At 44.3% G+C, this 22,722-nt stretch overlaps 1 protein-coding gene across 1 annotated transcript in view; it reads right to left on the reverse strand.

Annotated features, from left to right (window-relative positions):
- PCSK2 (proprotein convertase subtilisin/kexin type 2) overlaps nt 1-22,722 on the reverse strand; it is a 131,646-nt gene that overhangs the window by 53,186 nt on the left and 55,738 nt on the right. Inside the window, exons 3-4 of the mRNA XM_053380569.1 lie at nt 1,312-1,425; nt 457-565 (exon numbers count right to left, since the gene is read on the reverse strand). Of these exons, the coding sequence (XP_053236544.1) occupies nt 457-565; nt 1,312-1,425 (223 nt within the window). The remainder of the gene's footprint in view (nt 1-456; nt 566-1,311; nt 1,426-22,722) is intronic.

A 22,722-nucleotide genomic window follows, 5' to 3' on the forward strand; every position in this document is an offset into this window, starting at 1 on the left:
TTAGCAGAACAATAGAACACTTACAGCACAAATTTGAAATGCCCTGCAATGTACAGTGAGGCAGGCATTGATATATCTCACATGCTGCAATATAAATGGTAACATGTGTGTTTGTGTGTATAATTCTTCTATGTTGCCCTAAAACTGCAGAGCAGATTTAATGACACAATTTTCTCTGTGAAACTCAACTTCCATTTCAGTTCTGCTGGGCAAAACAAAATAAGCCAACAGCTGTTGTACCTGAACTAAAATAGCGCTACCCATGGCACATTTTTGAGAATCATAATTATCCATGAATTGTAACCCAGGAGAGCTTTCTGTAGATGTTCCCTTGGCTGAAGTGAATCTCTTACAAAGTCCTCATGAAAATATCCATGTTTGGAAGTTATGCCTTATTTTTAAATCAGATTTCTCATATGATACACACTGAGAGTCATGATATTTTAGTTCACTTACCATCATCCATAATTCCTATAGTTACACCTTTCCCTGTGTAACCCAGCTCCCACGCTTCAGCTACATTCAGATCAAGTCCAGGAGTCCCATCTGCTTGCCCAGTGTTGATCTAATGCATAAAAAAAATTACAAAAAAGAAAGCACAAGAGAATTATTTGCTTGGCACAAAACAGACTGTTTACATCCACTGAGAGTCTACTTGATCCATCTGCCACAGGCTAGCCTTCATTTGCTTGGGAAGGAGGCACTAAATCCAGGAATGCTGGCAATAAAATAAGAGAAGGATTTTTAAAAAGATTGTGGCACTCGTCACTGCTTTCAGGCCAAGGGAGCCGGCGTTTGTCCACAGACAGCTTTCCGGGTCATATGGCCAGCATGACTAAACTGCTTCTGGCACAACAAAGCACAGTGATGGAGGCCAGAGTGCACGGAAACACTGTTTACCTTCCTGCCGGAGCAGTACCTATTTATCTACTTGCACTGATGTGCTTTCGAACTGCTAGGTTGGCAGGAGCTGGGACAGAGCAACAGGAGCTCACCCCATCACAGGGGTCTGAACCACTGACCTTCCGATCAGCAAGCCCAAGAGGCTCAGTGGTTTAGACCACAGCACCACCCACATCTCTATATTGTCTACATTAACTGACAGCAGCTCTGCGGGGCTATCTCTGTCTAGGCAGGGCTGTCGTTAGCGAATCGGCCAATCAAAAGAGCTTTAGCCTCATCGTGTCAAAAAATAATTGGAAATAATAGAGTGTGTTTGCTATATTCTTCTATACCAAGACATGCTTGAGGACTGCAGAAATCTGAAATTGCTTTCCTGATGGAGAGGGATGGAAGTTCATGGTTGCTTACCAAGTACCACTGCTTTGTAAATAAAGGATCATTCATGTTGATGTCTATTTCATTGATATCTCTGTAGCCTCTCTTCCTCCTCCCAAAGCCTTCTTGCTGCACAGCCTTCTTCACCTGCAACAGTAATTGTATTAAAAGGTTATTACCATATCATTGGTATTTGTGAAACAAGAAGGGTATTTCCTTGTTGCTTACCATCTTATCCATTTTTTTAGTATGGGGAGGGACCTAAACACAGGAGCAGAGATGGAGAAGGAGCAGCTCTCTTCCCCGGGTCTAAGCTGCACCTGGGAGTTGTGTGGAAGGTAGCTACCTCAGCACTGACCCAATTCTACCAGGGCGCAGTTCCATTCATGGATCAGGCCTGACCTGGGGGCAGAAGTGGCAGAGTAGAGGAACTGTGGCAATAGCATTGCCGCACCTCTCCTCTGCCGGGCTCCAGCACGCAAGTAGGCGATGACAGCTTCTGCGGGGATGACAGCTTCTGCGGGGCTATGCCAGCGGCTGCTGCAGATGGTGGACCACAGTTGCTGGCTTGGGCACATCACTGGGGGCTGCACTGCAGCAGTGGCAGCCTCTCCTCTCCCGCCCACTGTCCTGCAGCTGCTACAAGCTGCAAAAGGGTGGAGGCCAGCAGTGGTGGCCATGAAGAGGCTCGGCCAGCTCATCGTCCTCCCAGAGCTCAGCAGCGGTTCTGGAGGGGGGAAGCAGGACAATCCCAGATCCAAAGAGAAGCCAGGAATGCTTCTGTGAATCTAAGATGTCCCAGTAAAATCAGGGCAGTCAAGGGATCTGGTCTTTCAGTTTTCTGTTCTGGAGTTATCTCAATGAGTATTGGTGTCCAGTTCCATTCTGCTACTGATCAACATCCATTCATTCCCAATACAGTGGTACCTCAGGTTACATACGCTTCAGGTTACATACGCTTCAGGTTACAGACTCCGCTAACCCAGAAATAGTGCTTCAGGTTAAGAACATTGCTTCAGGATGAGAACAGAAATCGGGCTCCGGCGGTGTGGCAGCAGCAGGAGGCCCCATTAGCTAAAGTGGTGCTTCATATTAAGAACAGTTTCAGGTTAAGTACGGACCTCTGGAACGAATTGAGTACTTAACCTGAGGTATCACTGTACCCCCTTCAGGAAGTCAGATTCACACATATTATACCAGTTACACCGTTAAATACTTAGCTTCTGCACGCACACGCTTTTGCCCTTCCTCTGTGTTTGAAGCACAGGTGGCTACCATCAGCTCATCAATCCTGGTGTTCAAACACAGGGAGCGAGTGGGAGCAATTCTGGGTAGAAAGGAAACAGTTCACAGAACAGCAACGGCCATCCTTGTTGTGCTTTGGGATTTCCATATTAAGTGCTCTCAAGCTCCGTGCGTTAATAGTCAGCAGAAGTGGGATGACATACATAAATGGAGAACCGAATCATTAAGAGGTGATTCATCTACAAGCCCGTTTGTGCTCTTTGAGAAAGGGGTACCCAATTGAATTAAAACTGGAAAACCTACAGCTGGCGAAAGAGAACATGGTATTTTCAGAGCACCTAATTAACCAGCGGAACATTACTATGTCACAAGGCTTTATTGAGGTGGAGCGCTAAGAAGGATTCGGGAAAAAGGATTAAAGCTTAACGTGAATGAGGATTTTATGACTACGGTGAACAAGGTATAGAGAGAATGAAAGTGCAGTTGCCAGGTTGGGCAGAAGCCAACTGTGGATGGTTTTAAAACTGAGCTGTATCAGCTTCCTAAGGTAAGCGATGAAGTTAGTGCTCATGACTTTTGTGTCCATAGTGTATTCATTCTGATTTCTTTCTCACCCGGCCCCCAAGGAGTTAGTGCACAAAAAAGGGAAGGTCTTTAACAGTGCATAAGCCCTGGCAATGTACAGTTGACAAAACTCAAGTTGAGCTTTATCTCTGATGGTGCAGGATTGTTCCGCCCTCCCCACACACAATGGAATGTCCAGTAGGCCACAAATTCCCCATACAATTTGTGCCTATTGGCGTCTATCCATTTATCTGGTGCCCTCCAGATTATTGAGCAGAACAACTCCCATCAGCCCTGACTAGCCACGTTGGGTGAGGTTGATGAGAGTTGTAGTACTTGGGGAAGGCTACCGTCCTATTTAGGGACGTGGTTGGCGCTGTGGGTTAAACCACAGAGCCTAGGACTTGCTGATCAGAAGGTCAGCGGTTCGAATCCCCGCGACAGGGTGAGTTCCCGTTGCTCGGTCCCTGCTCCTGCCAACCTAGCAGTTCGAAAGCACGTCAAAGTGCAAGTAGATAAATAGGTACCACTCCGGCGGGAAGGTAAACGGCGTTTCCGTGCGCTGCTCTGGTTCGCCAGAAGCGGCATAATCATGCTGGCCACATGACCCGGAAGCTGTACGCCGGCTCCCTCGGCCAATAAAGCGAGATGAGCGCCGCATCCCCAGAGTCGGCCACGACTGGACCTAATGGTCAGGGGCCCCTTTACCTTTTACCGTCCTATTTAGTGGGAAATCTTTGAAACAACGAGGCCATCCAATTCCCTGGCAGGCTTTCAAGGATAGCAACAGAGCTGGGAATTGGTTTTATTGTTTTTCAGACGCTTGCCTTACCGCTTGTATTTTTGTTCTTCTTTTCCAATTATGTTCTATTATTGTTGCTGATGCTGATGCTTTAAATATTGTTAGCCAGATGGCAGGATGCATTCATAAATAAATAAATTAAAATTATGCAATGAGATTGGCTCTGTAATTTGAGTTGAATCCCTACAGTGTCGGGGGGGGGGGGGAGTCTCATACTGTACACATGGCTACTGGGCTACCTTAGAAAGTGAGGAGAAAAATGCCTTAGGGATGGAGCCAGTGCAAGGATCTCTTAAGGTATTGGCTCCACTAGGAACTAGCTCTGTCTCTGTACAGCTGCAAATAAAACATTTTAGGTGTGTTGTAAAGTGCAATATACAAATGTGACACTAGATGGCAATGGTGAGCTATGGGGAATTCAATATATTTCTTTTCAAAACGTTTTTTAAAAAAGCATTTTCACAGCATTTTTTATGCGTGTGTAGATTCCACCGGTATGTATTGTTTCATATTTACAAGGCATGAATAACTGTGAACAAATAAATCAACAGAACAGAACTCAAAAGCATACTTCAAAGGAATTATGGGGTTGTGTTGACCTTCAAGTGGTTGTACACTTGCAAAATCCCACTGAAAATGCAGAGCTTAGGGAAAGATTTGCATGGATGTAAATTGTCTTTTTTTCCTGCTTTGGTTGTCTTGCTAACCCTATACTTCATTTGATGTTTACGGTTTGCAGATCAGAAAAATGAAACTGGGAATACATTGCTAAGTAAGTGAGAGCTGTCTATCACCCAAAACACATGCCTCTGCCCTTGGGGAATTCTCAACAAAGCATTGGTTACATTAATCATCAAGTACTGCTATAGCTCCTGGGACTCCATGGACTTCTTGCAGTCCATGGGACTCTCAAGAGTCTCCTATGGTGCTGGAGGAGACTCTTGAGAGTCCCATGGACTGCAAGAAGATCAAACCTATCCATTCTGAAGGAAATCAGCCCTGAGTGCTCACTGGAAGGACAGATCCTGAAGCTGATGTTCCAATACTTTGGCCACCTCATGAGAAGAGAAGACTCCCTGGAAAAGACCCTGATGTTGGGAAAGATGGAGGGCACAAGGAGAAGGGGACGACAGAGGACGAGATGGTTGGATAGTGTTCTCGAAGCTACCAGCATGAGTTTGACCAAACTACGGGAGGCAGTGGAAGACAGAAGTGCCCGGCGTGCTCTGGTCCATGGGGTCACGAAGAGTCGGACACGACTAAATGACTAAACAACAACAACAACAACATAGCTCCTGGGAGAATATCCTCCATTAGACTCAGCATTTTCTGATAGTCCACGGTGATATATGGGTGTTTCATCAAAAGACAGGAGATGTTTTCTTGATAACTGGGAATCTCCCTCTAGCTTTTGGGCTGTGAAACACGCTATGATCCTGGAGAAAGTGACAATTGGTAGGAAAGGGCTGAGAAACAGCACGGGTGCAGTTTGCAATATGAATTTAAAGAGAACCAAACAGGGGAAAGCAAGAGTTGTGGGTTGGTTAAAGCATCTCCAGATTTACTTGCTCTCTTTGCGACACAATTCAGGATTGATTGATTGTTTGTTTTATTTAAATTTATATACTTCCCAAGGAATCAAGAAGACCAAAACTTCAACAAAGAATGGGGAAAATTTATAAATTATGTTGGAGACCCTTTTAAGCAAGATGAAAACGCTAGCAGAATCGTGATAACACTTGTAACGTAGCAGGAACTATGGAGACAATGGGGTTTTATAAAATATGGACTATTGAAAAAGATGCAGCAGGAAAGGTTTGATAATGGTACCCATGGGGGGAGGGGAGGGGGAAAGTCCAGAGATTCAGAGGAATCTCTTAACTGTTGATTTATATGGTTGCATTGTTATAATTTTGTATAGGTAAAGGTAAAGGGACCCCTGACCATTAGGTCCAGTCGTGACTGACTCTGGGGTTGCGGTGCTCATCTCGCTTTACAGGCCGAGGGAGCCGGCGTACAGCTTCCGGGTCATGTGGCCAGCATGACTAAGCCGCTTCTGGTGAACCAGAGCAGTGCACGGAAACACCATTTACCTTCCCACGGGAGTGGTACCTATTTATCTACTTGTATATGTAAAAGCAAATAAAAAATAATTCTCTCTCTCTCTCTCTCTCGCTTCATCCAAAGATCAAACGGAAAGGTTTATGGCATAAAAATGCAAAATGAAAACAAAACAAAATACAAAACAAAACAAGCAAACAAATAGAAAAACCAATAGCCTTAGCGAACACCTTGATGGTTAAGAGCAGTTCCACAATAGAACCAGATTCTTAGAGGGGTGATGCGCTTTCACTTAGGGGATATCTCCAAGCAAAGAATGCACCAGGGATGGATTTCCAGCATCAAACAGGGGGTTGGACTGGAGGAATGTTTGTTAAGCAGGAGAATGGACTCTAGTGTGCTTATTAACTCTTTATTCTCACATCAACCCTGTCAGGTGAGTTGTTTTACAACATAGCAGCTGACTTCAGATCAGCCGAGTTTGAATGCGAGCCCTGATCAAAGGCCAGTACACTTCCTAGGTTATCGACAAGGCTCCGTTAAGAAGAGTACACTTGTATGGTACATAGACAATGAGAAATAGCAAAGTGATTTGCCAAAAAGGGGGAGGTGGGATCCTTAAGACAACAACAAACAATACTACTTTTTAAACACAGTCGTAAAATTCAAGATGTTTAACAATGGACATTGCATACTTGTGTTTCAGGTCTACACTTAAAACATCATAGATGCATGCCTATTGCTATGCCATTTCTGTTTAATAATGTAATCGAATTCCCTATTGCAGTCCCCCTATTTAGAGCTCTCCCTCTCACCCATGCCTAGATCATTAACAAACGCCTTGCTGTGACTCCATTAGAGAAAAGGCTCCACATACTTTGGAAGATAGCCTCGTGATTATAAAATACCAACAAGGAAAAAAATGACACCTAAGTATTGAGTTTTAATATACTTCCACTTAGGCATGGTGCATAAAATAACTGGGATGCTAATAAACCAGCAGGACAGTGAGGCAGAACAAATTAAGAAATTCATCTATCGACTTCATGACTACTCCGGGGGGAGCGCAAGCATCATAACATCGTAAACTGAAAGCATGCTGTGCGCTCCAAGGAATGGCAAGAAAATAGCCTCCGCATCTTAATGCAGCAACGTGAGCAGGGCTGATGAGCAGGATTGGCTAAGAGCATCATCCTTGCTGCCTTCAATGTGCTGCACTAGGAAGGATGATTCCTTCCCCACCCCTCTGCCCCCACCCCAACATTATTCCCTTGGCTATCTTCACCCAAGCTCCAAATCCAAATCCTACTCTTTTATAGCACACGACGAAAAAATAGAGAGAGATTCCCATTGGAACTGTTGCCTGGGCTATGTCTGTGAGTATGCTTGTACCACATATTTGCATTTGCAGACTTTTTTTTTTTTGCCATAACAGAGACAAACTTATATTTGTTTGTTTGTTTGTTTGTTTGTTTATGTATTTATTCAATTTATATTCTGCCTTATACCCAGAGGTCTCAGGGTGGTTCACAGAATAAAATCAAGATATAAAACCACAAAATACATAATAAAAATAAAAACAACCCCCCCCCCAAAAGAGACACGTTTTAAAAGGGCATAGGATGTCAATCAGATCAACCAAAGGCCTGGTTAAAAAGGAATGTTTTTGCCTGGTGCCTAAAGGTGTCCAATGAAGGCACCAGGCGAACTTCCCTGGGGAGAGGATTCCACAGACAGGGAGCCACTGCAGAGAAGGCCTGTTCAAATGTGAGAAATGGGACTCACTGTACTCTCCTGATCTACATCCCTAAACTGGTTTGGGCATTCACGACTTAAAGCTCAAGATGGATTCACTTTCCGAGGCATATCATAATGGGTATCCTGTGAAGAGAGTGCTAGAATACTGTAGCCAGAATAGCACCCTCTGGATATTATAAGACAATTCTCATCATCTCATTGAAAGAGGTGGGTTTGCTTAGTGTGGAGAAGGGACGTTTAAAAGGGAAACATCAAATACCATATACTAATATTACTATAGAAGAAACATCAGCATGCTGAAGGGTTTCGTACCTTGGCTGTCCTTTGAAAGATGGGCCCTGGGAGGCAGGAAGGGGAGGAAGATATATTACCCTCTCCAGAGGGCATGCTTAATGCTCCCATGGTGAGTTATCAAGTGACTTTTGTGTCACTAGCCTAAAAAGAACGTCCTTTTCCAAGGCGTGACGTCTTATTAGTTTTCCTTTTCCTAAAGTGTAAGCAGAATCACTTCCCTTCACTGTTACAAAACAGTGGGTGGAGTCATAAAGACTCCCAGAAGGGCTGGCTGAAGCCTTTAAATTATTCCCAATCTTAATGTTTTAAATGTTCCCTAAGACTCTCATAGGACGCAGGTGGCGCTGTGGGTAAAAGCCTCAGCGCCTAGGGCTTGCCGATTGAAAGGTCGGCGGTTTGAATCCCTGCAGCGGGGTGTGCTCCCGTCGTTCGGTCCCAGCGCCTGCCAACCTAGCAGTTCAAAAGCACCCCCAGGTGCAAGTAGATAAATAGGGACCGCTTACAAGCGGGAAGGTAAACGGTGTTTCCGTGTGCGGCTCTGGCTCGCCAGAGCAGCGATGTCACGCTGGCCACGTGACCCGGAAGTGTCTCCGGACAGCGCTGGCCCCCGGCCTCTTGAGTGAGATGGGCGCACAACCCTAGAGTCTGGCAAGACTGGCCCGTACGGGCAGGGGTACCTTTACCTTTACCTTTAAGACTCTCATGAACCATTACCAACACAGAATGTAGATGCTGATGAGAAAGTCTACTTACATCTCCTTCTCCATAATACAATAATAATAATAATTTATTATTTATACCCTGCCCATCTGGCTGAGTTTCCCCAGCCACTCTGGGCGGCTTACATCTCCATCTCCATCTCTCACTCCCTGAATGATCAAACCAAAGGAGATGGCTATGCCTCTAGAGCCCTAGTGACCAAGGAGCCAGCAGAGGGAGGTGTCACAATGAAGGGTGTGTCACAAGGACCTCTGCAACCTAGCAACCACCAGCACTCAACTGACACCACTAACTTTCCTTAAAAAAGGTAAAGGTACCCCTGCCCGTACGGGCCAGTCTTGACAGACTCTAGGGTTGTGCGCCCATCTCACTCAAGAGGCCAGGGGCCAGCGCTGTCCGGAGACACTTCCGGGTCACGTGGCCAGCGTGACAAAGCTGCATCTGGCGAGCCAGCGCAGCACACGGAAACGCCGTTTACCTTCCCGCCAGTAAGCGGTCCCTATTTATCTACTTGCACCCGGAGGTGCTTTCGAACTGCTAGGTTGGCAGGCGCTGGGACCGAGCAGCGGGAGCGCACCCCGCCGCAGGGATTCGAACCGCCGACCTTTCGCTCGGCAAGCCCTAGTTAAAGTTAAAGTTAAAACCCTAACTTTCCTTATTTGGCTTTTAATCCATGTTCAGCCCCAACACATTTTAAAAGGGCATTGGATGTCAACCAGATCGACAAAAGGCCTGGTTAAAAAGGGGCCTTTTTGCCTGGCACCTAAAAGTATATAATGAAGGCGTCAGGTGAACTTCCCTGGGCAGAGCATTCCACAAATGTGGAGCCACTGCAGAAAAGGCCTGCTCTCGTGTTGCCACCCTACGAACCTCACAAGGAGGAGGCAAATGAAGGTGGGCCTCAGAAGATGATCTCAGGGTCTGGGTAGGTTCATATGGAAAGAGGTGGTCCTTGAGGTATTGCGGTCCTGAGCCGTTTAACCAGGACTTTGCATTGGGCCCAGAAACTAATTGGTAGCCAGGGCAGTCAGACCAGGATTGGTGTGATGTGCTCAAACCCTCCTGCTCCAGTGAGCAGCCTGGCCATTTAATTCTACCCTAGCTGAAGTTTCTGAACCATCTTCAGAGGCAGCCCTATGTATAATGCATTGCATTAATCTAACCTTGAAGTTACCAGAGCATAGACAACAGTAGTTAGGCTTTCCCTGTCCAGATAGGAGCGTGGCTGGGCCACCAGTTGAAGCTGATGGAAGGCACTCCGGGCCACTGACGCCACCTGAGCCTTGAGCGACAGCAAAGGATCCAGAAATATCCCCAAGCTATTCATTAAACTTATTAGTTGATTGCTACCCAAAATGTCTCTGAGCAACTTACATTTAATGCATAAACGTAAGCGTATTTTTTATATAACGGGGGGAAATGGCTCCACGGAATAGCTGTTCCACAACACCTCAGGAGACTAGGTAAGTGTAATGGTTCTAAGGGGTTGCTCGTGCGTAAGCAGGTGCCTATCTCCCTGGCTGGGTGCAAACACCTGGCTGGGCTGCCAAAGTCAACCTCTTCTGTCCGGACAGCCACTCACCCATGGCTGACTCAATCGCTGGCAGAATCCGTGAGTGGGCGTTTCTTAAACTTCTTCCAGCAAATAAGTTATTTGATGCCTAGCCTCCGCCTACCCTCTCTGCGCGAAAGCCTTCTGCACAGGGAGGGCGTGGGCAACGGAGGACCCCTACTCTCCCCGCTGGTCCCAGGCAAGGAGTCATGGGACCACCTTGCCACTTCCCCCAGCCGCCCCCCTTCTCCACTGGTGCTACGCTGATTCTCTTCCCCAGAAGATGGGCTGCTCCTCCCGATCCCTGGACGCTCCCTGGAATCCTTCTGGCTTTTGCGCTCCCCCTCCAGTACTGATGGCAGTTCCCTGACAGTAAGCAAAGCAGAAAGTCTGAAAGGGAAGATGCATACACCAAGCTATCTAAGAAAAAAGATAGGGTTGGCTCAATAATGAAATCTCGCTGGCTTAAAACTTGGCTAATATTCCTGTCCCTCCATTTCCATAGGCTTCTTCCACTGTTCCCCATTCCCTCCAAACAATGTCCAGGGGAAAGCTGCTCCCCTCCATCTTTGAAGTCTCTCTGTGCTGAAATAGCCTGGCCTAAACATGCAGCAGATGGCGTAGCAGAATGGAATGTGACTCTATGGGTGGAAGAGGCCACTTTTCAGTGTTCCTCATGGAAACAGAAAACTAAAACAATTAAAGAGAGAACAGTGTTTTTCCAGCCCTTTCCCTGCTGTCTCTGCACTCAAAAAGACAAAAATAAAATCGCCCATGCATTCTATCCTCCCACTGCAAAATCCTTATCCCTCATTTCTGCTGCATGGGAAGACCGGGTGAATCTCTGGGCTCAACATCACCATCAATCCATTTCTGAGAAGGGTAAAAAGCTCCGCAATACCACAAGCATATACACAGACTTTAAAGTAGTATTAAAGTACTAATCGCTTTTATAAACCCATCCTCCTCCCTGATCAATTTTTACTTTGTTAAAAGCCTTGTTAGACCCTCAATCTTCATTTTCTGCAGTTTATTGGTTCAGTCGGTTGCGGTGCTCTTTGAAAGGCTGTGCAACCAGCGAGTCTGCAAAAATCAATACATATCACAGACGGGAATACATTGGAGGAGCAAAAAGTAAGGGAGCAGGCAGTCACTGTTAAGCTGCTGTATTTGACACCCAGAAAAAGGATGTGTTCACAAACATTCCCCCGCACACACACAACCCCACTGTATGCAACCTGAGCCAAACTATGGTGAACCATAAATATAGACAATTGGGTGTCCCGGGGGGGGGGGAGTTAGTCATGTGACAAAAAAAGGATGCCATATTGCTTTGCAAGCAAAATATCAGTGTTCAAAAGTCTGACCAAAAAAGCTGATGATTTGCTTCTATGCTTTTAAAGCAGACCTGCAGAAAGTGTGACCCACCAAAGGTTTTTAAAAAAAGAAAAGGTAAAGGACCCCTGGATGATTAAGTCCAGTCAAAGGCGACTATGGGGTTGTGACGCTCATCTCGCTTTCAGGCCAAGGGAGCCAGCATTTGTCCATAGACAGCTTTCCGGGTCATGTGGCCAGCATGACTAAACCGCTTCTAGCACAATGGAACACAGTGACAGAAACCAGAGCACATAGAAACGCCATTTATCTTCCCGCCACAGTGATACCTATTTATCTACTTCCACTGGAGTGCTTTTGAACTGCTAGGTTGGCAGGAGCTGGGACAGAGCAATGGGAGCTCACCCCATTGTGAGGATTCGAACCGCCAACCTTCTGATCTGCTAGTCCCAGAGGCTCAGTGGTTTACACCACAGTGCCACCCATGTCCCACCAAGGGAAACACAGCTCACCTTCAGCAACATAAGGCAGCCATCCAGAAAGCTCAATAGACTTCCTCTTTTGGCCACTTGCTTGAGGGTCAGAAATAGATTTATTCAATTTATGTATCCTTTCATGCAAAATGAGTCCCAAGACAATTTACAGGGAGAATATGCAATGTACAATACAACAAAATAAATGTACAAAAAGTGCTCATCCACACACACACAACCACAGAGGCTGGGAATGCTAGAAGAACATGAAAATATAACCACATGGCTAGTGATCACCTGTGACCTGTTAGGGCACAACAGTTGAAAGCCTGGCAAAAATAAAAGGGTAAAGGTAAAGGGAACCCTGACCATTAAGTCCAGTCATGGCCGACTCTGGGGTTGCGGCGCTCATCTCGCTTTATTGGCCGAGGGAGCCGGCGTACAGCTTCCAGGTCATGTGGCCAGCATGACTAAGCCGCTTCTGGCGAACCAGAGCAGCGCACAGAAACGCCGCTTACCTTCCTGCCGGAGCGGTCGCTATTTATCTACTTGCACTTTGACGTGCTTTCGAACTGCTAGGTTGGCAGGAGCAGGGACTGAACAACGGGAGCTCACCCCCGTCACTGGGATTCGAACCACCGACCTTCTGATCAGCAAGTCCTAGGCTCTGTGGTTTAACCCACAGCGCCACACAAAATCCCATCTCCAACTGTGGGCATCTTTCTGGTTTAGAGGAATAAAGTGGGAGGGGGGGATATAACATGTTTGCAGGGGTGGAAACCCTATTCATTCTGACCTAAAATACACCAATGAGACATGCAATAAAAATATAACCCATAAATAGGGTTTCTGCTTTGGCATATCATAAGAAGAAAAGAGGCTGTCCGGTCGGGCAGAGACCTACCTATCTATCTCCTTGACATAGCTACTGCTGGGAATTGTGAGTTCTTTTGTGACTCAAATTAAAAACTCAGCCAGAGAATAATAGAGGAGAAGGTAGGTGCCATGATTCTCACTTTCATATTGAAGGAATGCATCAGGAGTTGCTGAAGTTCGGAATCAGAGCCAAAATGTTATCTGAGCCAAGATGTTACAAAATTCCATGACATCATTAAAAACACTGTAGATAGTGCTCATCAATTAGACAGTAGGGGGGGGGGAACCTTCCATAATAGAAATGCAATTATTATTATTTTAATCAGCTAATGGAAACTAACTAGAGAGAAGGCCAGAATGATTTTTGTGTGAAGGAATGACACTTTCCCCCATTATTTTACATGCAGTTCCTTGTTACGAAAAGGTTGCTTCTCTCCCTCTCTGCTTTTTTCTCCTTAGAGGCTGTTCTGACAGTCTAAGGCTATTCTAGGGGAGAAAAGTTGCACAAGAGGAAGTCTGTTGCACAAGTGGAATGGTAGTGTTGGATACAATTGACTGTGGTGTCCTAGAAGAAAAGGCCTAAGAGCTATAAATCCTGGAGCTCTTTGGGTAATAATAAATAATAATAATAATAATAATAATAATAATAATAATAATAATAATAATATATATTTTTTATTTATACCCTGCGCCTCTGGCTGGGTTTCCCCAGTCACTCTGGGTGGCTCCCAAGAAAATATTAAAAACACGATAAAACATCAAACATTAAAAACTTCCCTAAACAGGGTTGCCTTCAAATGTCTTCTAAAAGTCACATAGTTGTTTATTTCCTTGGCATCTGATGGGAGGGCGTTCCACAGGGCTGGCGCCACTACTGAGAAGGCCCTCTGCCTGGTTGCCTGTAACCTCACTTCTCGCAGTAAGGGAACCGCCAGAAGGCCCTCGGAGCTGGACTTCATTGTCCGGGCTGAACGATGGGGATAGGTATACTGGCCGTCCTCTACCTCCATCCCCTGAAGAACTAAACTGGGAGAATGGTGGCAATTTTGCCTATTGCACTTCAGGGCCTCCCTTCCATTTCTTCTGTCTGCAGGTCAGTGCTATAACATCTGAACCTCACTTTTACAACATGCCTCTGGATGTGAACCTACACACAGTATAATTTTATGATTATACCGTTCATTCAAGAGAAGTGCACTTTATCGGTTTCTAAAGGATGTTTCCTCATGCCTTTCTCAGCAATGTCAATCATACAAACTGAGGTAGTTTAACATGTAACCAGTTCATATTTAAACAGTGTTGCCTCCTAACCCTTTCTGCAACCTCTCCTTGTGACTTCCCCGAGACTTTATTGCTGCCTGGTAAATTAGAGGAGCTTTCTTAGAAAAAGAAAACAAAAGCTAGGGGAAGAAATCGATATTTTTCTCCATTTAGTTAGCCTCTCACTGTGTTGAGCATAGATACAAGGAATCAATGTGAACTATGCTGCTGAGAGGAGTTTTCATTCTGTTCAACTAAACATCAATAGCATGAACCTAATCATCTCTTTCAAATTCAAAAGAACTGGTTATGCTGGAACCTTCAGAGTGCCTGAAAAAGAGTGGTTTTCCCCACTAGGCCCTCACATTCCTGATACACACAAAAAAATATGTTTTCTCTTTCATATGATCAAGAAAGTAGACAATTTCATTAAAACGAGGGCCCAGAAAACAAGTGGCTTGTCCAATAACTGCATTGTCCAATAACCCCTCTCAAAGATGTATTCTACTTTATTTATAAAAGTACTTCCATGTCGCCATATCACACAACACCAGACAGGGAAGGGGAAAAAACCAATAAAACATAAAACACCATTAAAAACAATACAAGGAATCAGCTTCAAAGGCCTAGGGCATAAAAAAAAGTCTCCAAGAGAATCTGAAAGCCAAAAGTAAGGATTCCTTTCTTGGTTCTGTGGAGGAGCCCACAGAGCAAGACAGCTGCAAGGCAGGTCAGTTGTCAACAGCACCATGGAGAGCTCCAAAGAAGAAACTTGCTAGGACCAAGGGATGGAAATGAACATAGCCTTTTTGAGCATCTGTCTCCAGCACACCTCTGCTAAGCTCAGCCCCTTTTGGAGTTCTGGAGTCTTTTAAGGGACCATCACTTTGCCTGAAGACACCAACTTTCCAGCATTTCATGGTCTCTCACCAGATGTGATTCTTGGGGACGTTGAACATGAGAGATGCTGTGGGAGGCACTCAGTTGCTCAGGCCCAGTTCTAGGGGCCTTTGTGCTGTTGCATTTGGTTCCATGGACCCCTGTTTACCAGCATCAGGCTCAGAAGTCAGGATTGTGGCCTGATTCTTTAGTCAATGATAGTACAGTGGTACCTCGGGTTAAGAACTTAATTCATTCTGGAGGTCCGTTCTTAACCTGAAACTGTTCTTAACCTGAGGTACCACTTTAGCTAATGGGACCGCCCACTGCCCCCGCACGATTTCTGTTCTCATCCTGAAGCAAAGTTCTTAGCCCAAGGTACTATTTCTGGGTTAGAGGAGTCTGTAACCTGAAGAGTCTGCAACCTGAAGCATCTGTAACCCGAGGTACCACTGTATTGTCTCAGACTCTGTGTCCTGGTCTCTGCTGGACTCTGGGGTCATAACAGCTAGAAGTCTGAGATAAGGGGGAACCTCTTCCAAAAGTGAAAGGCAATCTTGAATAGTGGAAAGGTCAGAGTTTGTTATTGAGCTGTGACTTTCAATATTTTTGGAAATTAATATAAAAACATCAGGCTTTCTCGAGTTCTGAACTTTGTTTCCAGCACTGATATTTCCAAATAAATTGTCACAGAATTGGCATTTTGGTAGATTTCTGCAGTAGAATCTGAGCAGCAGCACAAATCCACATTTGAAATTGCTCAGAGACTGGGTAATTAATGTGCCTTTTTTTACAGCTGCAAAATCCTGGGCAAAACCCAATTTCTAAGTACCTCAGAAATTGATAGAATTCATAAGCCTATCAATTCTCCCATCACATTCCTACCCCATGCTGCTCTCAAAATCAATCTGAAAGCAGCAGGAGGCTGCAAGAGTGCCAAAAACCAGAAAGAAACAAGGGGGAGGCATGGCATTTGGTTGATTAGCCTGAATTTCTACATTAGATCTGCAGAAATAATCCATAGATAGATAGATAGATAGATAGATAGATAGATAGATAGATAGACAAATACACACACACACACATATGGTGAAGAGAAGAGGGAGACGCTCCTTTCCTTTCAAACTCAAAGCATGGCTTTTGATCTATTTTATTCTAAAGTGTAACTGCATTCTCATCAGGCCATTAGGAAACCCAAATTTAGCAGAATGCAGGCATGAATTGGACTGTCCAGACCACAGTATTGCATGATCCCAGACTAGCTACTTAGTGAAGATTACAAGAATCAGATTTTTGCATAGCTAGATGTCAAGCCTACCCAAAACTCTACACTGTATTGTTTTGTTATTGTACCATTGATTCTTCTTTTATGTGAACATCGATTATTTTTTATTGTGATATATTGTAATCTGCCCTGGGATTACTTGGTGAAGGACTGCCTATAAGTACAAATAAATAATAAACAAATAAACCCTATGGAAAGATGAATGCAAAGATATTTTGTATTTGACACAGACCCTTCCTCCCAAACTTCTGTTAACCTTTGTGTTTTTGTTTTAGTTTGTCTCTTTGTTGTTATGGTTGATTTTGTGAATCTATAAATTAAAAACAAAATATAGTAGACATCATCTTGCCAACAAAGGTCTGTATAGTTAAAGCTATGGTTTTCCCAGTAGTGATGTATGGAAGTGAGAGCTGGACCATAAAGAAGGCTGATCACCGAAGAATTGATGCTTTTGAATTATGGTGCTGGAGGAGACTCTTGAGAGTCCCATGGACTGCAAGAAGATTGAACCTACCCATTCTGAAGGAAATCAGCCCTGAGTGCTCACTGGAAGGGCATATCCTGAAGCTGAGGCTCCAAGACTTTGGCCACCTCATGAGAAGAGAAGGCTCCCTGGAAAAGACCCTGATGTTGGGAAAGATGGAGGGCACAAGGAGAATGGGATGACAGAGGACGCGATGGTTGGTCAGTGTTCTCGAAGCTACCAGCATGAGTTTGACCAAACTGCGGGAGGCAGTGGAAGACAGGAGTGCCTGGCATGCTCTGGTCCATGGGGTCACAAAGAGTCGGACATGACTAAATGACTAAACAACAACAACAAAGAAGCCATGCCCTAATTCCTTAGGCAACGGCGGGTCGCCCAATGGCTATAGTGTTAGTTATGGCTACAGTTAGTTCCCACCCCATAGTCATCACCCTCTGCTGATTTTAATTTGAGGTTTAAATAAAAGTGGCCCAGTTCAACCCCAGATTATGTGTTTGCCTCTTTATTTGCCTACTGGGACACAATCACCACCGCCAAGGAAACTGTTGCAGTTTTGGTTTCCTTTAGTTTATGGTGTTTGTTTTGGAAAACCTGTCAAATCAGCTTGACCAGAGATGACAGATCGCCAAAGAAGCAACACTGCAGGATAAAATATTAGGCAAAACATTTATGTTGTGAATTTCAGCTCTGCCTGCCAACTCCAACCAGAAACAGGTATTCCTCACATACACAAACAAATTTTCAGGATGTTGGTGTGACTCATTTTCAAGACAGATTTTTGTGTGCACAAAGGATATCAATCAGTTGGCTGTGTAAATCTCAGGGAGGCTCCCGTAATTCAAAACAAAGGTTTTTGTTGCGTTTATGGCTATGGTCAGAGTTATTCTCTGTTTCAGAAGACCAAAGGTAGAAGCCTTTGCTGATGCTCTTCAGAAGATCCTCCTGCTGCTACTGGTAAGGGCTGTTTGCCAAAAGCTACTCTCTCACACAGAGATGCACAACGCTTCAAAAGCACACCAAGCACCGCCAAACATCATTCAATCCTCTCTCAGTCTCATCGGAATGACTCTTGTTTGTTTTCCTGTCTGACTCATAACCGCCCCCTTCTTTGTTTGTAGTCCATCCCGCCCCATCCAAGAGCCATCTGTCACTCAAAGAGGGCAAACCTTGGTGTGCTACTCAGGCAGGCAATAACTCAAAGAGCATCCCCGTTTTACTCAGGCCTTGGATTTCTCTTTCTGCATCTCTGCTCCTGCATTGGGCAGGGAAGGGAAACTGAGGCATGGCAGTCCTAAAAATGGACCATGAAGCAAAACAAATATCTCAAGCACCCTATCCTTGGCTTCCAGTCCCTTGTGCTGCTCTCATTCTTCCCATTTCACTCTGTACATAATTCTTCTCCACTTCGCTTTAATAGACCATAATTCCTCTTGAAACATACTCTGAATAATAGCATGGTGCCCACTGAACATCAGTATGAAACGCCGCTGGACCCTGCAGCACTATCTCTTTCATTAGGAATCTACAGACAATAGCCCTTTCCTGAGGTTTTTCTGGTTCTGCTATAATTGACTGAAACGTAATGGGTGTTTTAAAATGTGCATACCTTTTGGAAACGGTTCCTCATAAAAATGCTTCCATGCAGCTAACATAAAACACCACAATAGAAGTAAATTGTTGTGGTGGAGCTCATTTCCAATTCATCCTGATTGTTTTAGGCTTAAAAGCCCGCACTTCATTTCCCAGCAGCCTGATTGGCTTCTGTACTACTGAAAGGAATGTACCCATAAATAGAGTTGGGCTCCATTTGGCCTTGGATTTTAGTAGACTCAAAATTCCTTGTCTTCCAATTGCCTTCATTTAGCTGGGACAGTCTTGATTTTCAGAAGTCTGTCCGAGAGAAAGGTTATTCTCTTTCCTTCCTTCCTTCCTTCCTTCCTTCCTTCCTTCCTTCCTTCCTTCCTTCTCCAAACCTTTATTAAGGTAAAGGGACCCCTGACCATTAGGCCCAGTCGTGGCCGACTCTGGGGTTGTGGCGCTCATCTCGCTTTATTGGCCGAGGGAGCCAGCATACAGCTTCCGGGTTATGTGGCCAGCATGACTAAGCCGCTTCTGGCGAACCAGAGCGGCGCACGGAAAGGCTGTTTACCTTCCCGCCAGAGCGGTACCTATTTATCTACTTGCAGTTTGACATGCTTTCGAACTGCTAGGTTGGCAGGAGCAGGGACTGAGCAACGGGAGCTCACCCCGTCTCAGGGATTCGAACCGCTGACCTTCTGATCAGCGAGTCCTAGGCTCTGTGGTTTAACCCACAGCGCCACCCGCGTCCCTAAAAACCTTTATTAGGCCATCTTAAAACATCCATATACAAAATTTTTCAAATATATTCAAAGAAAGTCATATACGATATATAGTAACAGAAATTTTCATTTGAGTGTCTTCCCACTAAATAGTGCCATTCATCACTCTAAGAGATACTATTGACAGAAACTCAGACACCCATGCAGTTATCTCGAGGTTAATATCAGACAGGTAGAATCTGATATTTTCATTGTGCCATGATCTTAAACTACCCAAAAAGGGGGATAACCCACATTTATGTAGCTGGTTGTACAGTGGACAGTAGAAAAGAATAAGCTCTACAGTGTCCAGCATGTTCAAATAACATCCTCAATGTCTATCATTTCTAGGGATGTTTCGATATCTGCCCTTAACAAGAGCTGAGGGGAAAACTTTCAGTCGAACTAGCATAAAGGCCCCTCCACGCAGAAAGCTGAATTATTTGCATCAATGAGAATAATGTGTGCAAACAAATCATATTTCTACTTCCCCTGATAATTTTGGTAAAAAGAAGAAGTAAATATTGTGTGCAACAGGTGACAAACGAATGGCAGTAATTAGTAATAATGGTTAAATTATCGGATCTGAATCTGTTATTTTATTTTGGGTATGTCAAAAGATTGCAGTCTTAATTAGAGCTTCATAGTGGCACATAGGCAAAATAAGACAAGTCTTGCAGATAAGCTGTTTGCTAGGATCTACTTATACATCTCCTACCAGAGAGAAGCCTGTTATCAACACTTCCACTAATTTATTTATATTTTATTTGTTTGTATCCCAACTGTTCTCCCAGGAGCTAAAGACAGTTTATGTAGCATTGTGGTTCCCTGCCCTCACTTTTTTCCACAAAACACTGAGGTAGGTTAGGTTATGAGATAGTGTCAGGCCCAAGGTCACCTAGTGAGTTTCATGGCTGAGTGGAGATTTGAACCTGAGTCTCCCATCCATTGACTAAGACTCTAAGCCTTAGCTCTCATTACATTGCCTCCTCCTCTGGAGCAATGTGACTGGGTAACAGGTAGGGATTACGGAACCTGTCAATGTCAGGTTCTGTCTTACTTTTATCATTTTAAATTCAATTCAGCACATTTCAGCATCGGTTTGTGAATTGTCTTTTGGAAAAAGAGTCGCCACGAAAAATTCTCATCATCGTGGTCTGCATTTCTTTCAAATAGTTTTGTATGCAATTTTGCCTACAGAAATTACCTCCAGTATAATGCAAGTCTGTATTTTCACCAATGTAGGCAATTTTATGCACGCTTTCCCTTAACATATACATTTTGCTCACATATTTGGAGAACAGCACTGCAAAAATTGGAGAAGTGCAAAATTCAAAAGATAGTTGCATTTTGTCTTGTGCATTGCATTGGGAAGTCTGAATTAGGTAAGTACGTGTTAGAATGTGACCCAAACCAAATTTCCTTTCTGTTCCTACTGAAAGACTGAGTGTGAGTCCAGAACAAAATCTAAGGTAGTGTTCCAAAAAATGAAGCCCACATCCCATATCTGATTCCTCCTCATACTTTTTTATTGGATGATACTATAGATTCTGTAAGGAATTAAAAAAACCTTAATCTTCCCAATTAATACTTAAATAAACACTTAAATAAAAAAAGACTTCTGACAAAAAGAGTCTTCTAATCATTCTCATTGTACTGTTTATACTGTCCTGTTTTTTCGCACAGTTTTATATTCTTTAATATTGTTCCCGTCTACTCCACAAACGGTATTTGTTGTGTGATTAAGTTTTTTTATGCACGTAAATCTGCTTTTTCTTCTTTCTTTCTTCTGTATTTTCTTCTATTCTTTTTTCTTAATTCTTTTTTCTTTAATTTTCTTTTTGTAGTATGAGATTGTAAATTCTTTGTAAATTCTTTGCATACGTGTGCAATTTAAATTAATAAAGATTATTTTTTTAAAAAAAAGATTCTGTAAGGAATACAGAACTTTATCCAAATATATCATCAAACCTTGCCTTGCCTTTTTTTTTATTTCGCTTCAGTAGTTTTATGAGTCATGGACAAAGAGAGAGAGAGAGTACTTTAGGAGAATCCATGTAATGAAAAATTCAAGTTCAAGCAGATAGAAATTGTGGTTGCTGCCAGAAGGCAGATCCCACGGAGCAGGTTAGTGGTCTGAGATTAAACAGTTGTGTTCAATCATGTCACTGCTTACAAATTCAATTTCTCCAAACCCACTCAGATTGCAACTGTTCGTTGCCTGTAGTATTAAGTGCAATATATATTGCTATGACTTGTGGGGGCTGGCTCCCCGTAATCTCTACATTCAGCGAGGAGTCAGAGTCTGAGCAAACTCAGGGATTCCTGAACTTGGCAAGGGCTAACTACCTCAGATATGAGGACACAACCTTGATGGATGGCAGAAAGTGAGGAGGAATTAAAGAACCTTTTAATGAGGGTGAAAGAGGAGAGTGCAAAATATGGTCTGAAGCTCAACATCAAAAAAACGAAGATCATGGCCACTGGTCCCATCACCTCCTGGCAAATAGAAGGGGAAGAAATGGAGGCAGTGAGAGATTTTACTTTCTTCGGCTCCAGGATCACTGCAGATGGTGACAGCAGCTACGAAATTAAGAGACGCCTGCTTCTTGGGAGGAAAGCAATGACAAACCTAGACAGCATCTTAAAAAGCAGAGACATCACCTTGCCAACAAAGGTCCGTATAGTTAAAGCTATGGTTTTCCCAGTAGTGATGTATGGAAGTGAGAGCTGGACCATAGAAAAGGCTCATCACCAAAGAATTGATGCTTTTGAATTATGGTGCTGGAGGAGACTCTTGAGAGTCCCATGGACTCCAAAAAAGTCAAACCTAAAGGAAATCATCCCTGAGTGCTCACTGGAAGGACAGATCGTGAAGCTGAGGCTCCAATACTTTGGCCACCTCATGAGAAGAGAAGACTCCCTGGAAAAGACCCTGATATTGGGAAAGATTGAGGGCACAAGGAGAAGGGGACGACAGAGGACGAGATGGTTGGACAGTGTTCTCGAAGCTACCAGCATGAGTTTGACCAAACTGCGGGAGGCAGTGGAAGACAGGAGTGCCTGGCGTGCTCTGGTCCCGGGGATCACGAAGAGTCGGACACGACTAAACGACTAAACAACAACAACAACTTCCTCATGAGGCCAGCCTGGTGATGGCGGGTTGTTGAAGAAACAATGGTGCCCACTGCCATCCATGAACCCCTCCATGGAAGTCATCTACCAGGCAGAAGGTTCTGTCAGGCACAGAGGGAGGTCGCCAGGGTAACAGGGGGGATGTGTTGTCACTGCAGGAAAAGAAGATGTCCTTTTTACAACAGGTGTTTTAGGAGCAGGGGTTTCTGGGAAGAAGGGGCAGAAAGTGGGCAGAACTCCATGAAGAGACTGAAGGGGGCAGCAGACAAGAGGGTGGAACTTAGGCTGCCTCTGAAATCACTGCTAAGAACGACAAGCCCCTCTTGGGCTGTAAATGCTGTGAACTGTCTCTCTCTCTTCATCCACTCAGCTGTTAATGTGT

Source organism: Podarcis raffonei, chromosome 3, assembly GCF_027172205.1.
Source record: "Podarcis raffonei isolate rPodRaf1 chromosome 3, rPodRaf1.pri, whole genome shotgun sequence".
NCBI classification, from domain to species: Eukaryota; Metazoa; Chordata; class Lepidosauria; order Squamata; family Lacertidae; genus Podarcis; species Podarcis raffonei.